Raw genomic sequence first — 16657 nt, forward strand, 5'->3', positions numbered from 1 at the left:
GACTTGGAGCTGAAGCAGACCTGCCCCCACTGAGGATGTATTCCCAGCCACAGGCCCACCCCTGACCATCTAAGGAGCTGACCCTGAGTGGTCCTGGCAGAGACTTAGGAGGGCAGCAAGCCAGGAGGGCTTTAGAGAGGAGGTGACATCATAGCCGGGCTTGAGAGGGCACAAAAGACTGGCTGGGCAGAGGAGGTGAGAGGGCACCCCAAAAAGTGAGAAGCATAAAATTAACAGTTCTATAAGAGGGAGGATGTGGTGAGTGTCTGGAGTCAAGGGAGGAGTACAAAGGCCAGTGAGGCTCGGGCTTCAGCTGAGGTAGGTAAGGAAGCTGGCTGTCAAGGATATAAGCGGGAGGGATGCACTGACATTATCTTTTTCCTAACTTGTCCTGGCCCAGGCTGGGTGGATGGACTAGGGGCAAGAGCAGAAGTAAGAGGCAGGATGAGGCCCAAGCTGGGGCAGGAATGTTAGCAGGCTTGAATGCCAGGGAGGGGCGGGGGTGTGGGAGCTACCCTGTGGTTCTAGCACTGTGGAAGAAACCTTTTCTGATAATTTACCAAGGATGAAATGGGCCCCTTCCAGAGGTGGTGAGCAGGCTGGGGCTGGTGCAGGATGGGGCTGGTGCCCATCAGGCAAGTTGTGGGAGCCAGGCATTGGGGCCTATGTACCCCAAGTACCTGAAGCCTCTTGAGGTACTGGCACCATATCTGAGGCCCCATGACCCTTATCTGTGCCCTTAGCCGGACTCACCCCAAGTCCCTGGCGGGCCTGTCTTCAGACCTCTTCCCCTCCTGCAGCCTGTGCCCTGACTCAGCTAGCATGGAGGACAGGGGTGACATGGGATGAACAGGGCCACTTACCAGGGCCCTTCTTCTTACATAGCCACCCCCAAACACGATTTGAGAAACAAATGTGTGTCTTCCATCCATCCTCCCTGATTGCCCCCCAGGGGACATCAGGGTCCTCCACCCCCAGGTGGGGGTGCTCACAAGGCAGCTGAAAGAGACTTCTGACCCCAGATCAAGGTGCACTGGGAAGAGTGACCTCCCCCTGTCCTCGAGTCTTCAGAGGTTTAGCCAGGGAAGAGGGGGGCCCTCAGTGAAATCCAGGGTCATTCTGGGCCCTTATGGTTGACAGTGCAGAGCAGGGCATGCCCCTCTATGCCCTAAGGAAGAGAGAGATCCTGGAGCAGTAGGGTCACACCCAGCTCCCGGACTTGGCCTGTGGCACTGGGCCAGCCCTGGCACACGCCTACAGTGTATCAGCACATGGTCAGGCTGTGTTTCTGGCTTACCCCCTCTCCTGTGAGGTGTGGGAAGGAGCCCAAGGCCAGCAGTGTAGGGCTCGAGCAGGTGGTGGAGGCTTCCCTCTGGGCTGCTTGGGCTTGTCCTCCCTGTCCTCAGGGCTGTGGGCGTGGTGAGGGGCCAACTCTCAGGCTACCCCCATGCTGTGTGACCCTGAGGGAGTCACTCCTCTCTGAGCTCTGCCCTTCCTGCCATGGTGAGGAACAGGGTGATGTCTGCAGTGCCGTGGAAGAGCCAGGCTCTTCAGTCTTACTCTGCGAGGCCTGCAGGCAACAGAGATGGCACCTTCTCAGCCATTGCTACACATTTGGGGACAGGGTATCAGGGCACACTGGCCAGACAACTGCTCAAAGTTGTCCCTTGTCCTGTCAAGAGACAGCTTTTCTTGCGCTGCTGTAGAAGCCACCTGGGCCCCATTGGAAGGTACAGCATTGGTGTCAGAGCTGTGGGCGAGGGTGGCCTCAGCCTCCTAGTTTTGTTCAGGCCGGGAAGCAGCTAGTGCCTTGTTTGGCACTGCGTGGGATGAAGGATAGTTGCCAGCCTTCACACAGCTTGGAGGGAGGAGGGTGGCACCAGTGTGTGCAGTGTGAGCCCCCGGGATCAAGTGTGGAGGCTGTGGGGGCTTGGAGCTGCAGGTTTTAGGCTTCTCTCTTGCTTGAGTGGCTCAAGGCTGGAGGTACTCTGCCTCCTGTCCCAGGACTGCTAGAACATGGACTTAGTCACTGAGCACCCACAGGAATAGGGTCTGGAAATGACACCCCCTGGGTACCCTGCTGGGACCCCCAGGTGGAGGAGACAGCTTTGCTCCCTGGCCCAGTCCATTCTGGGCAGGACTTTCTCTAGGGTGTTGGCTGCAGGGAGCCAGCTGTGTGCCCACCTGCTCCTTCCAGGCCCCCAAAGTCCTGTCCCAGAGACGTAAATTCTAATGTCTAGGTCCTGCATCCTCAGGCCTGCTTCTGTTCACTTACAGTTCACTCCCTTGGGCATCTTTTCCTTCACCATGCCTCAGCTGGACCAGTAGGTCTCAGACACAGTGCTGGGTATGGAGATGCCCCAGCTGCCGATGGGCAGGGTGCCCGGTGTCTGACACCAGACTGAGGGAGATGGTGGCAGGGCTCCCCAGAGCCAGCCCTGCTCTAGCTCAGCCTTCAGACAGTGAGGTTGGATGGCAGAGAAGGGGGGAGGTCTCAGGTGAAGTGTACCCCGGACAAAGGCAGGTTGGAGGCAAGCTGGGCATTCTGCAAGCTGCAGGTCATTCTCAGCCTAGCCCTCTAGTCGCTGGGCATCACTGGAGGGTGGGGGCCAGGCTTGAGCCTATCTGGCCAGCAGCAGCTGCCAGAAGTTCACAGTGGCCACCTTTTGACCCATCAGTTTGGCCCTAGGATTGGTCACGTGGCTGAGTCAGCACCTGTGTGAAGGCACAGAGGCCCCGGGCTTTTCCAACTGGTTGCGTTTGACTAGGCACAACCTGCATGTTTCGAGCAGGGGACAGAACAAGTACACACGTGCCACGCAGCCATTCAGAAGAGGACAGGGCGGAACAGCATGTGTCTCCTTTGCCACCATCCATAGGGGGAAACACTCCCATTCCCCTGGGACGGCAGGAGGGTTCCAAGGTGTCCTGGCCTGGGCAGAGCACCTTCTGGCACTGCAGCAGGCTCCAGCCACAGCAGCCGCCCTCACACGCCCACCTCTGTCCCTGTCACAGGGCATCTGGCGGATCCCCGTGGACGAGATCGACCGGCCAGGCAGCTTTGCCTGGCACATGAACCGCTCCATTGTGCTGCTGCTCAAGGTGCTGGCCCAGCTCCGGGACCACAGCACCCTACTGAAGGTGTCCTCCATGCTGCAGCGGACCCCAGACCAGGGCAAGTGAGTACAGCCACCTGGCCGCATGCACACTCAGCCCCATGAGGGCAGCTGGCACTGCCGTGGGCCAGAGCCCCTCACCCACCCGGGGCATCTCTCCACCGGCTGGGGAGCCCACACTACCCTTTCTCTTCAGGGGCCTCTCTGGTATCAGATAGCATCCTGCCCTGTGCCCTCAGGGCAAACACAAGTTACCCCTTCCTTACCTCCTGCTTTCCTTTAGCTTGGAGCTTTCAGGGTGCTGTCAGGTCGCGGGGAAGACAGGGGTCCAGATGATAGCCAGGTTCCCTCAGGGGAAGGCGAGTAATAATTGGCCAGGCAACAGGGGGACCACAGTCGCAGAGGTAACCAGGGATCCCTTTGCCAGATAGGGTGGGACAGATAGGCCCGAGGGACATCTGCTGCAGCTGCCACCTGCAGTGGTTGTCAGGGATCCTGGGAGTTATGGTCTGGCCCAGCTGGACCAACAGCTGTTTTCTATTCCTGCACCACTTTACCTTCTCTTGTCTCATTCACCTGTAGGGGCTGGGGTGGGGGGTGGGGGCCGAGGGGCTTCAGCTGGGGTCTGGGGCACCCTGGAGACAAGCTTTACAGAGAAAAGCCAGAGGCCCCCAGCTCTCACTCGGCCCAGAGGGCCCAGGGCAGTCCATGCCAGGTGCTATGGCAAGAGGCTCAGGGAAGGCTTCTGGGGAGTGCCCCAGGCAGGAGGGATGCTGAGGGACCCGCAGATGTTCTCGGGGCAAGGAGAGGTGTGGGCCACCATCCCAGGCCATGTGGCTCTGAGGCTCTGCTCTCTTCTCCGGCCACCCCCGTGTGCCTGCAGGAAGTATCTGCGAGATGCTGACCGCCAGGTCCTGGCACAGCGGGCCTTCATCCTCACTGTGAAGGTGCTGGAGGACACCCTGAGCGAGCTTGCAGAGGTACACCCATGGCCCCTGTCCTCTCCCAGGAGGTGGCCCCGGCCCTTCGCTCAGCTGCCATGAGGCATGTCCCAGTGTCCCTACCTATGAAGTAGTACACCCCTGCCCCCCTGGGTGGGGAAGGCAGCACAAAGAGGAAGTGGCAGACACTTAGTAAGGTACTCACCCACCTGGCAGATGTGGGCTTGTGGGCGGGGAGGACGGTAGCAACACTCTCTGAGGCTGCTCGCTGAGCAGTGTACCCCGACCTGGCAGGTCAACCTCAGGGTCACAGCAGCGCTGATATTGAAGCAACGGTGGGCTCCCAGTGGGCTGAGTGAGGCCTTAGGTTGCTCCGGGTACACCTGCCCTCTTTTCACCCCCCAACCTGCACCTCAAGGCAGGCACAGCCCTTGCCCCCTCTCAGAGCTGAGCACCCTGACCAGCCAACCTAGCGGGAGGGGGCTGAGGCAAGGCAGTGCTGCTGCAGTGCCCCCTGCCCAGTAGGACTAGCTGGGCCATGGTGTGGGGGCTCAGGGTCCTGCCCCCTGAGACTCCACCTCGGCTGCTGTGCATTAGGGACACATGAGAGCCCAAAACGGGAGAATTCAGCTCCGTGGCCAGCATGCATGGTGGCCCCTGGTGGGTCACCTCCCCTTTAGACACCCAGGACTGCCCTCAGCCTCGCATTTAGAGGAGGGCCGTCCCCACACAGGCCATTCTTCCAGAGTGGAGGCACTTCCCGCCACCTCCCGCCTCCTGTCAGCCCCTCTCAAGGCTGGAGGAGCAGAACAGGGAGGGACTTCCTCAGGCAAGTCTCCAGGGCCAGCCTGGGCTGGTCACCCATGTGGTAGAAATACAAAAGACACAGTCTTTTACCTTTGATTTTCTCGTAGGGGTCAGAACGCCCGGGGCCCAAGGCCTGTGGCCTCCCTGGAGGCAGGATGACCACCGACGTCCCCCATAAGGCCAGTCCCGAGGATAGTCAAGAGGGCCTCCCCCACTCCAAGAAGCCACCTCTGGCGGATGGCCCAGGGCCAGGAGCCGAGCCTGGAGGCAAGGTGGGTCCTCTCAACCACCGGCCTGTAGCCATGGAGGCAGGAGACAGCACAGACCAGGCTGGCGAGCAGAAGGACAAGGAGAGTCCCCGGGCAGGGCCTACCGAGCCCATGGACACGGGTGAGGCCACCGCTCGCTGCTCAGACTCCGAACGGGCGCCACCCCCACAGCCAGGCCGCCCTCCAAGGGACCGTGGCCCCGAGAGCCGTCCTACTGAGCTGTCTCTGGAGGAGTTGAGCATCAGTGCCCGGCAACAACCCAGCCCACTCACACCTGCCCAGCCAGTCCCAGCCGCCACCCCTACCACCACCACTGGGGCCAGAGCGATCAGCCACCCCGAGGAGCCACCCACACGGCCCAGCCGAAAGAGGAAGCTCCTGGAGGACACGGAGTCAGGCAAGACTCTGCTGCTGGATGCCTACCGTGTGTGGCAGCAGGGCCAGAAGGGTGTGGCCTACGACCTGGGCCGCATTGAAAGGATCATGTCCGAGACCTACATGCTCATCAAGCAGGTGGGTGGCCTACAATTCTGTTCTCACGGAAGGTCCTTCCCAGTCTGTCCAGGGGTGCTAGGGCCGTGGGGCGTGCTTGTTAGGTGTCATTCCCACCCAGCCCTGCTATTTGCTTCCCTCCGTTTGAGGTTTTCTGCCTTAAGCAGGGCATAGAGTCAGAAAAACAAGGGTCATGTCTAGTCATCGAGTTGTACGTTTTAAGTATGGGGCGATTTTGTCAACTATATCTCAGGAGAGCTGGGGAAAATACATGAAAAAGACAAGAAACAAAGTGCTTGGAAAACTTTATTCTCAGCTTTAAAGGAAATGAAACCATTTGCAGAAATCTCATGACATCCAGCATGGGGGGACAGGACCCCTGACCCCACTCGGTGCCGGGCTCTAGGGCACTGCCTCAGAGACCTTTGTGGCTGGCATCCAAAGCAGGGTCAGTGCCCCAAGAGTGTGAGGAGCCTCCACCACCCTCCTTAGTGTGTTTTCCCTTTTTTTTTTTTCCACTATGTTAGACATTCAGCTCTTTCTCTGTTTAAGATTTCCACATCAAGAGCCCCCAGAGCTGCTGCGACTGGCTCAGACTGGGTGTCCGTCCTTCTAAGTGGTTTCCTCCCAAACCATGTCTGTTTATGGTACACCTGTGGAGAGTCCCTGTTGTTTTCTCACTCCTTCCGCAGCATCTGGGATCAGGCTTGCTTTCTTTCTATCCTGGGTGAATAAGAACCACGCCCTGCATTCCCTGCTGGTGAGGGTGGGCCCTTCCCTACCCTGCCTGTCCCCACCTGGCTGCTCCTGCCACCCCGGCCTGTCTCCTTCACACCCTGCCCACTGCTCCACCAGGGCGGCCCCCAGGCCTCCCCAGCCTGGTTGCCATCCCCCTGGCACCCTGGGCTCTTGGGCTCTGGGTGAGTCAGACCTTCCCTCCCCCACCACCACCCAGACCTTAGACTCATCCTGCTCACTTGAGGAGCAGGATCTGGCTCCCCTTCTGCCAGGCTCAGCCCCTGAGGACATGACAACATGGTCCTGGACATGATCTCAATAGGACCGGCCTGGCCCAGAGCAGTGGCCCTGCAGGATGGACCTGGGAGATGGATGTGTGCTTCTGCCCATGCTCCCCAAGCAAGACAGGAGTGTCAGGGGATCTAGAGCAGCTGTTCCTCACACTCCGGGGGGCCGGGACGAGGCCAGCCACCTGGCCTGGCTCCTTTGACTTTGAGTGTTTCCTTGCTCAGGTGGACGAGGAGGCTGCGCTGGAGCAGGCTGTGAAGTTCTGTCAGGTCCACCTCGGGGCCGCTGCCCAGAGACAGGTAAGCTGGACCCAGCCTGTGCCAACCTCCTCATATGGGGCCAGCCCCATGCCAGGACCCTAGGCTGCAGGCTGCGAAGTGGGCATTACCTCAGGAGGGACCGTTTGTGGCGTCAGCCTGGGCCAAGGAGAGATGGAGGAGGCAGCCCATAGGGAGCATTGTATGGTGGGTGGGGCCTTGGCAGACCCAGACCCCAGCTCTGAGTGTGTGACCTGAGGGGTCCCCTCACCTCAGCTGCCTTTTCTGTAAATGGGAAAGATGGTCCTTACCCAGCTGAGCTCACCTGGAAATGTCACTCCATTTGGGACAAAGGTAGAGGAAGGGATGCGGGGCTGGGATATGAATTGGATAGGAGCAGAATGGATGAGTGTCCTGAGGTTTATTCAGCAAGGGAGGGAGAAGAGTGCTGCCGGGTTTGTGAAAGACTCCCCACTCCTGAGTGGAGAGGATGGGCTGGTGCAAGGGCCCAGTGAGTTACAGGTGGGCTTGAGATGTCAGAAGATGGGCCAGCGTGACTTGGTGGCAGGGAGGAGGGGTGAGGCCCTCCTGGGCTCTGGCCGGTGGCTTTTCCTCTAGGAGAGAGGTCTAGGCCAGAACCCTGGGTGTAGGTACCCCTGAAGCCATCATTTTGGGGCTCAGAAGCCACAGCTTTTGAGAAGTGGTAGAACTGAGGAGAGGGTGAGGGGCCAGGGCTGAAGGAGAGGGGTTTCCTGGGAGAGGCCCAGCTCAAGAAAAGGCCCATAGGCAGGGTTTGGCCAGCAGAGAAAGGAGGCACCCTCTAAAGCTAGGGGGCCGTTGCAGTTCTGTTCAGTAGTGCCAATGGGGCATCTTCCTGTACCACATATGGGCATTTCTTCAAGAGTGACCCCAGGCCTGGGTCGTTGGGTCAGAGGGCAAATACTTGCCATTTGAATAGGTGTGGCTTCTTGTCCTTACAAGGGTGGCCCAACTGCCCCTTCCCCAGCAGCACAAGAGAGCATGTCTTGCCCTCCCATCGTTGCCCACACATGGCCCTTTCATGGCATTTCCCCCTAGGGAGGTACTCCACAGGGAGTCCAGAGGCAGGAACTCAGGACAATGGGCATCCACCTACAGCCCAGGGACTCAAGTCCCATGTTCCCCAGCAGCAGGCTGCTGGATGCTATTAGTGTCCAGACAGGCTTCCTCTCAGTGAAATGGGGCAGCAGGCCACCATCCCTGCCCAGGGCTCTAGGTCTGAGGAAGTCCAGTTGGATCTTGACCAAGCAGGCTGATCCCCCAGCTGAGGACCAGAAGCCCAGAAGAGACCTGCAGTTCCTGTGACCTGCTCGGCCCTCACCACAGCTTCTGCTACATGGAGCAGGAGTAACTGCCCGAGGCCACAGTGTGGGGCTTGGCCCCAGGGGTACCCTCCTGCCTCCTCTGCCAACCCAGGTAGAGGCAGGTTGGCAATGAGCACTCCAGACAGAGGATGGCTGTTTCTGATGCAGGCTTTGAAAGGGTGCTCCCAGTGATAGGACCACATAGGAAATCCCCAAACACCTACCTTCCCTGTCTTGTGGCAAAAGGAGATACTGAGCTGGCAGGAGCCAAGGGCAGGGAAGGGTCACATTTCTTAGATTAGATCATGGCCCAAAGAGGATCAACAGGCAGCTGGGGCCTGGGCCCGCCTCTGGCCATGCAGGTTGCGGAGCTGCGGTTGGGGGAGAGGTTATGGCCCTGAATCTGTTTCCCCTGCCTCTCAGAGAGGGTCCATTTTGCTGTAGTCCCCAAATTGGTTGCAGTGACCCCTGCCTGGAGTCGTGCTTCTCTCCAGGAGGCTCCTGGGAATGGGAGCATGAGGTTGGCCAGCTGCAGGCCCTCCACAGAGTCTCTATCAGGAGGGCCTGGACATCCTCCCAGGGAGGGGTTACGGGTCCCCAGCAGTTTCCTAGCATTGCAGAATCCTGAAGGGCTGCCTGGGGGCCTCGCTGGGAGCATGGGGGGCTCAGGGTCTGGTGACACGAGGGCAGGTTGGCAGTCCCAGACCCAGACAGGTGTCCTGTGGGATGGCGAGGGCTCTGGGCTGCCCAGCCAGCCTTCCTCACCTCCCTTTGTTCTTACAGGCTGCAGGGGATACACCTACCACCCCAAAGCACCCCAAGGATAGCCGAGAGAACTTTTTCCCTGGGGCTGTGGCTCCCACGGCTCCTGACGCTGTGCCAGCTGACGCTCTCCAGCGGCCCAGTGACGCTCACACCAAACCTCGCCCTGCACCGGCCACCTCCACGGCGCTCATCCCCGGCCCTCCCTCAGCGTCGGCCTCCACACCAGACCCATCCAAGGACTCAGGGCCTCCCCGGCCGCATAGGCCTGAAGCCACCCCCAGCATGGTCTCTCTGGGCCCAGGTAGGTCCCATCCCATCCACTAGGCAGTGAGGCTAGAGCTGGGCCCTGGCCTCTGCCACCAGTGGCAGCAAGTCCTGATCCTTGCATGGGGAGTGGGGGCAGGGCAGGGTGAGGCCAGGGCGACCTCCAGCCGGGTGATCCTTGAGAAGCATATCATGGGAGCCCTGGAGGGCTGGGGGCACAACCTGCTGACATGCCCACCACTCTCTCAACCTTCCTCCCATCCCAAAATGGAAGTGGGGACAGCAGCCCCTTCACAGTGGGTGTGGCAAGGAGGTGGGGAGGAGCCAGCATTGACATCAGGTGTTTATCTGTTGCTTTCTCTTACCACAAAACCTTGTGATGAGTAGATAAATAGGAATTCTGGAGAGGAGAGGGCATCCTGACTTCGGCTTCCCAGAGACCTTACAGGGCTGTGAGCCATCCCTGGGTACCTGCTGTGGTTGGGGGTATTCCTACCCAGGCCCCCATGGGCAAGGCATACGGAAGCCAGCCAGCATAGGGCAGAGCAAGGTTGGTTGGTGGGCTTGTGAGGGACAAGCAACAGGGTCCTGGGCTCTGGCAGAGGCCTTCTAAAGGTTTCTTCTAAAACCCAAGATACCCTTGGGAACAGCAGCCCACAGGCAGGGACAGCCTGCAGACCAGAGGGCAGACAGGCCTGCAGCTTTCCTGGGAGGGGACACTGACCCTGATGCCAAGTCCTCCCCTGCCCTCCCTGCCCTGCTTCTGGGACCAGCCTATGCCCCTACTGAGGCCCTGCACTGGCTCTTTGCTCCTTCTGGTTCATCTGGCTGCCCGGTCACAGTCCCATGCAGCCTTTTGGCTGTCACCTTGACGTAAAGGCAGCGGTGGCAGCTGTGAGCCAGGTGCTCCCCGAGGGTGGCAGTGCTCCCTGTCTTCGCTCTTTCCTGCAGTTGTGCAGCCATTGAGTGCTCACCTGATGCCAGTCCTCAGTTTGCTTTGAGGATCGTAGAGGTATAGGGACCCTCTGCCCCATTGCTTACAATTACAGAGGTCATGGCCTCATGAGATAAAGAATCACTTAACCTTAAGTCAGCTCCTGCAGCTGTTTGTTCAGAGCGGAGCCTCTGAAGCTGTGGGACAAAGGGCAGTTCCCCCTCCAGGTGACCTTGGCTGTCCTTGCTCCCTCTGGGTAGCTTATTGTGTCTCCGTGTCCAGCGCACTGTGTGTAAGATGGCAGTGACACACATTCCACACAGCGCTTGGCAGAAGCAAGCACAGCCACCGGGCGAGTTCTGGGTGTGGTGATAGACCACGGGAGTCCACAGCCCAGGGAAACCGCTCCCTCCCACGATGACTTGGCTTTCCCCAGGGTGTCCCCACCCCCGCACTTTAGGCTCTTGGCCTGCACCTGACTCACCCCCGTGATCCCGCAGCCCCTGAGGATCAGGAATTCGGGAGGGTCAAAGTGTCAGCCGTCATCTCTTCACTCAGTTGCTGACAGGTCTCAGGTTCTCACTGGCTGATGACTGGAGGCCTCAGATCCTCCACTGTGGGCCTCTCCCTGGGCTGCTGAGGGTCCTCAGGGGACCTGAGCCCGGGGTCTGAGAGAGAGAGAACACTCAAAGGAATCCTCACCATCCTTTATAACCTGACCTTGGAAGCGAGTGACCATCACTGGTGCTGGCCACACGTGAGTAGGTACAGGGTGGGAAGGTTCCTCGGGGGGTGAATAGCAGGAAGTGGGGACAGCAGGCCACCTGGAGCCTGGCTGTCTTCCTTCTCTCTCCTGCTCACCATGCCCTGGACCCAGGCAGGCCCCAAACTGTGACTCACTCATTTTTTCCCTCTGTTAGATCAGTGCAAGAGCGTGTACTTCCCGGTGTTATTCTTTGTCCTGGAGAATGGATCCTTTCTTATTTCCTTCCTCCGAATTAAACTGAATAGCCTTTTGCTTGGACCAAACTCTTACCTGACACTGGGAGAGGGAGCAGCCCTGGGTGGAGAGTATGGGACACGTGGCCCTGGTGCGGAGTGACCTGCCAGCCCCTGGGGACCGCCTCAGGATCTGCAGGCTGGTGGCGTTTGGCTGGCAGTGTCGGGGTGGCCACCCTGATGCTTCCCAGGGCTTTCTGGGCTGGCATCAGGGCTGTGCTTGGAGAGGCACGTTGGCTCAGAGCCTACCTCCCACAATCTCCAGGACAGGGAGAGCACTGGGAAGGAATCACCCAGAGGTGACAGGGTGGCCTGGTGATGTGATCTGCATCTGTCCCGGTGCCCAGTGGGCAACCCAGACCCAGGTGTAAGTTTGGATGGGCAGGAAGGGCAGGCTTGCCCTGCGGAGGTGCCTAGGAACTATAGAGTATACAGGCTAGGAGCTGCAGTCAGAGACGGTGGCAGTACAGGAGGTCATGAGCCACCTGAGAGAGCAGGCTTGGGATGGATCTTCACAGGACACTGTCCCCAAGGTTCGAGAACAGGGGCAAAGCAGCCTCGGAAGAGACCTGGCCTGGCACTGTCCCCAAGGTGGACACCCCTACCCTGCACCTCCCCTGGGGTGCCCCTCACCCTTGCCTAATGGCTCCGGCCAAGGGAAGGCAGCTGACAGTGGCTGGCAGTGTCCACTCCTGACTTGTTCCACCCGCTGGGGCCTGCAGATGGGCGGGGATGCTCTCCAGCTTCCCTGGTCACTCACTAAGACTTCACCCATCTGCCCACCTCATGCTGACCAGGGCAGCTGGCCTCATGTGGCAGATGCATCCCCTTGGGGAGGCTCCTAACCTTGTGTCCCCCACCCCCCACCTCTGTACTGAGCATCTCCATGCTTGTCTCTTTGTTGGGCGTCTGCCCGCCACAGGCCCAGACTTGGTTTCGTGCTAGAATAGTGCCCGGTCCATGAGTAAGTGAGGGTCCTTTTTGCTGAGGGGTCAGGCCTTCAGAGTGGGCAACTAGATCAGGGAGGGAGAGTGGAAAGGACACTTCGGGCTTTTCCATTCTCAGGTCAGGAAACGCCTGCCTGAGCAGGACCCCACCAGCCAGTGAGTTAAGCAGGCTGTAAAGCCAGCCTCTTGCCATTTTGAGAAGCCAGGAAGAGTCTGAGTCAGGGCTGGCATTTCTAGGACACTGGTCCTTGGGGACCTGGTGCCCAGGCCTTGAGTCTGCCCAGGGGAAAAGAGAGAGTAGCCCAATAGCAGAGGATTCCAGCCTGGCCATACATCTCCCACTGACCGAGAACCTGAGACCCAGGAGTCCAGGGGGCCCCACAGGGCCCTTCTCTAAAGGCTGGGTCTCCAGGTTAACCCCCCACCCCCCACTCAGGCCCACTTGCAGCCTTCCTCACAGGCCTCTAGGGCAGTCTTGGTTGGGGGGGGGGGTGCTGCTGGGCCTAGGGAGCACTAGCCCACATGCTTGAAGCTCTCTGCTAGATGCCCTTGCCCCAAGTGTCCCTTCTCCTCCTGGTAGCCCACCAAGAGGAAAGGGCCTGCAGAGGGTGAACAGCCCCCTGGGGGGTAGGAGAGAGCCAGCATGACACCTGGCCCCTGAGGGCAGCCTCCATCCATTTTTCCAGCTCCAGGCCCTCCCTGCACCCTGTTCCGCTCCTCCCCCAACGTGCTCCTGTCCTATAGATGCCTATCAGCAGGGAAGCCAGCTGCCCTTCCAGGCCACCTTAGCACTGCTCCAGACCCTGCAGGGGACAGCGGCATGAGAAGAGGGTGGGCAGAGGTAGGCAGAGTGGTACCACCTCTAGAAAGGCCTGGACCAGACACCTACTACTGGGCCTGCTTCATGAGTGCATGCCCAGCCACAGCAAATCAAGTCCCACTCAGATTCAGGGACTTGAATTCACGCTGTGGCTCCTGTTCCCCAGGTCCAGGAGGGCAGCAGAAAGAGCCTTCCAAGGTGCTCATCCCTGCTTGGGGGATGTGTAGGGGGGTGTAGTGTAGGGGGCTGGACCCTAGGACAAAGAGGCTGTGATCATGACTGCCAAGCAGTGGGTCCTGAGGAAGAGAGGGACTGGCTCATGGCATAGACAGCCAGGGAAGGCTCTGTCCTCCAGGAGCTGGAAGCCAGCAGGCAGGAGGCCAGGGTGCTAAGTCATCCCGTCTTTATTCCTTCCCAAGAGCTTTCACTCCTGCTTCTCCCTGGGTGGAGGAGGGCTGAGGGGACACTTCACCTGCTGGAGAAGGGGAAGGCAGGACTTGATGGGGAAGTGGGGGAGTGGAAGGGTGGTGAGGTGATGGCCCAACTCGGCCTGAATACAAAGGAAGAGCGGAGTAAGGTGAGGAAAGGAACCGGAGGAGGCCTGGATGCAGCAGGAGCTGAGGGGCGGCTGCAACCCGGGGGGGCTGGGAGCCCCTGGACCGATGCTGACTAACGGCCTGGCTGGCAGCCATAGGTGCAGCCAGCACCCTTCAGGCCCATCAGGCCTTGGCTCAAAGGAGGCCAGTTCCCGGCCCCTGCCTCATGCCAGGGAAGGTGTGGCCTGGCAGGAGGGCATGGTGCCAGCACACCACTCCATCCACTTTGGTGTTAGCTAGCTGGCTTGGTTTTGGGTCGTGACCATGTTTCTCAGTGCCTCTCCCACAGGCTAGAGGGAAGAGCCCGTGAGCTCATCTCTGAAGTCCCGTGATGGTGTTTGACGGGGCTGGGGAGCGCATAGTGTCCATGATCCCCTGCTGTGTCAGGCCCACACTGACCCCAGCTAGTGAACTGGCCCCACCAGCGTCCACCCAGAGTGGGAGTGGTTTCCTGCCAGTACCATACTGGCTCCACCCATGCGACTGTTCCAGAGAAGCCCCTGCTGGTCCACAGGTGGAGGTGGCACGCTGTCTCTGTGCAGGTCTCCTGCTAGGCGTCCCAGGGTTCAGGAGGGAGGGTCCTTGTCTTCCAGGCTGAGTGAGGACTATAACTTACAGCCCTCCTGTGTCCCCACAGAGGGAGAGGAGCTGGCAGGAGCAGCAGAGGGCATGGGCTTCCCGCCCCAGGAGCCACTGTGCAGTGAGCAGGTGAAGACTGTCCCCGAGAGCCCTTCAGCAGAGCCACACTGCTGGCCCACAGAGCCCACGCCCCGGACAGGCACCGAGCCCACATGCAGCCAGGGTAAGGCAACTTGGGAGCAGTGTGGGGAGCTTTGCCTTGGTTGGGAGGGACACAGGGTGAACAGCTGGTGGAGCCGGGCCTGGGAGGACCCAGTGGTGGGGAAGCCAAGTGGAGTGGCAACTGGGCATGGAGGCCTGGGCTGAAGAGCTGGGGAGTAGAGAGCCCCTTATTCTACCTCCAGCTCCAGAGACTGGCAAGGGCCGGTGGCCAGCCCAAGCTGAGGCTGCTCAGTCCTGGGGAGGAGCCCCACCAGCCCAGAGATGGGGACCAAGGGAGTGGCTGACATGTGGAGGGAGGAGTCGGCCCTCCAGACCGTTGCCTGCATAGTAGTCATCCTTTCCCAACTGGCTGGCCCCCTCGGGGATTCCTCAGGTTCAGGGATCTCACCGACCCTACTCAGGACCACAGGGCCTGGTGCCAGCCCTGCAGAGTCAGGCATGGGCACTAAGTAAGCCCCGCTCCTTTTAAAGCCATGGGACCTCAGAGGAATGTGGAGACCAGCCAGGCCGACCCCATGGCTCAGGACTCTTAGAGCTTCCCGGAGGCTGCCTGCCCTGGAACTGCTGCCTCCAGGCTCTGGGGATACACAGCCCCAATGCTGGCTCCGGGCCCCAGCATCCTCCCTGGGGTATGGACACCATGAGGACATGCATCCTAGGATTGATGCAGGGATGGAACAGTTCATGTGTGCACGGTGCCTGCAGGGCCTACAGAATCCTTGGGAAAGCTCCAGGGGCTTGACTGTTTCCTGGGCCCTGGACTCCCCAGGGGGTCCTAGTCCCCAGGCCCCACAGCCCAGAGCCAGACCTGGGCAGTCAGGGGGGGGGCAGACACAGCAGGGGGCCTGGAGCCTGCCAGCCAGCACAGACCAGAGGGCCGAGAGAAAGCACAGGAGGAGGCGTTCTTGGTTGCCTCTGTCTTCCAGAGGGAAAACTGATGCTCAAGCCAGGGAAGGGCAGGCAGGTCCAGGAGGCTGTGAACAAGGCTCAGCTCCCACGGTCCACCCCACAGTCACCAGCTCCAAGGTGCCCAGCAGTGTGAGTGCCCAGCCACCCGAGGGTCCCCCCAGCAAGGCAGAGCCTGGCCGGGCCAAGTCGCGCCTCCTGCCCAGCATGCCAAAGCTGGTCATCCCCTCGGCCGCCACCAAGTTCCCCCCTGAGATCACCGTCACGCCGCCCACCCCAACCCTGCTCTCACCCAAAGGCAGCATCTCGGAGGAGACCAAGCAGAAGCTGAAGGTGACCACGGGTGCCGAGTGGGGGGCATGGGCGGGATGTGGGCTACAGGCGGGACTGGGGCCGAGCCTGGGCCACCTCTGACCAGCGCCCTGCCCCGCTCTGTGTGCAGTCTGCCATCCTGTCAGCCCAGTCAGCGGCCAATGTGCGGAAGGAGAGCCTGTGCCAGCCGGCCCTGGAGGTCCTGGAGACGTCAAGCCAGGAGTCCTCTCTGGAGAGCGAGACAGATGAGGATGACGACTACATGGACATCTGAGGGCTGGGGCCTCCCCGCCTTGGCCTGAACCCCTTGGGCCATGCCTGACCCAGGCACAGCACGATTCCCTATGCAGGCCCTGGTCTGCCCAGCCTCCATCCCTTGCGGTGTCCTCCCCACCTGCCTAGGCCGTTGTCTGTCCCCACTGCATGGGGGCCTGGAGGAGGCTTGCACAACAGGGCTGGCATCCTTTTCTATGAAACGTTGACTTTGTATAAATATGCCCATGCCCAGCCCAGGTGGCCATGTCCACACCTCGATGCCCGGATGAGCCAGGTTCTGCCTGTGTCACAGCAGAGGGGTCATTTAGGGTTGGGCTCGCCCCAACTCCCTTTTTTTGGTTTCTTTTCTAATAAAGATGGAATAGTTGCTTTTGCCTCTTTGTTCAACCCTAGGGAGCCTCCCTCAACTGGTTGCTGTCCAGGGTTTCTGGGCCCTTCTTCCTGTTGGTCAGGCACCAACCCTTGGGCCTCCCAGGAGCAGGCAGTGTTGGGGATGGAGGCGTGAGTGAGGGGGGAGAGGGGAGCACAGACCCTCTGGGTGGGACTGGAGCCAGGCCTGGAAGGGGCCTTTGGGGTGTTCCCTGAAGGACTCAAGAGTGTGGGGTGTGCCCGTCTGGAGTGGGCAGGGGCGAGAGGAGCAGGCAGCATCCAGGCCAGGCTGAGGAACTCTCTTGTGATAGGGACCCAGTGCAAGGGACCCTGAGAGGTGGGGTCAGTGTCAGGAAGGGGGAGTGGGGCTGGCAGGAAAGGCACTTACCTTCCACCACACTTGCCCTCTGATAGAAC

General features: G+C 60.1%; 1 protein-coding gene across 7 annotated transcripts in view; it reads left to right on the forward strand.

Moving 5' to 3' along the window:
• CABIN1 (calcineurin binding protein 1) overlaps positions 1-16238 on the forward strand; it is a 149971-nt gene extending 133733 nt beyond the window's left edge. For 4 of the 7 annotated variants that reach the window (XM_082697648.1, XM_082697649.1, XM_082697650.1 and 1 more), the window contains 8 exons: positions 3016-3179; positions 4000-4096; positions 4972-5646; positions 6876-6950; positions 9035-9317; positions 14214-14378; positions 15390-15616; positions 15726-16238. In XM_082697648.1, coding sequence (XP_082553774.1) covers positions 3016-3179; positions 4000-4096; positions 4972-5646; positions 6876-6950; positions 9035-9317; positions 14214-14378; positions 15390-15616; positions 15726-15869 — 1830 coding nt within the window. In that variant the 3' untranslated portion in view covers positions 15870-16238. The remainder of the gene's footprint in view (positions 1-3015; positions 3180-3999; positions 4097-4971; positions 5647-6875; positions 6951-9034; positions 9318-14213; positions 14379-15389; positions 15617-15725) is intronic. The other 3 variants (XM_082697651.1, XM_082697653.1, XM_082697652.1) reach the window with 2 other exon arrangements.
• The last annotated feature ends 419 nt before the right edge of the window (positions 16239-16657 follow it).

This window comes from Mustela nivalis (assembly GCF_964662115.1).
Source record: "Mustela nivalis genome assembly, chromosome: 14".
Taxonomy (NCBI): domain Eukaryota; kingdom Metazoa; phylum Chordata; class Mammalia; order Carnivora; family Mustelidae; genus Mustela; species Mustela nivalis.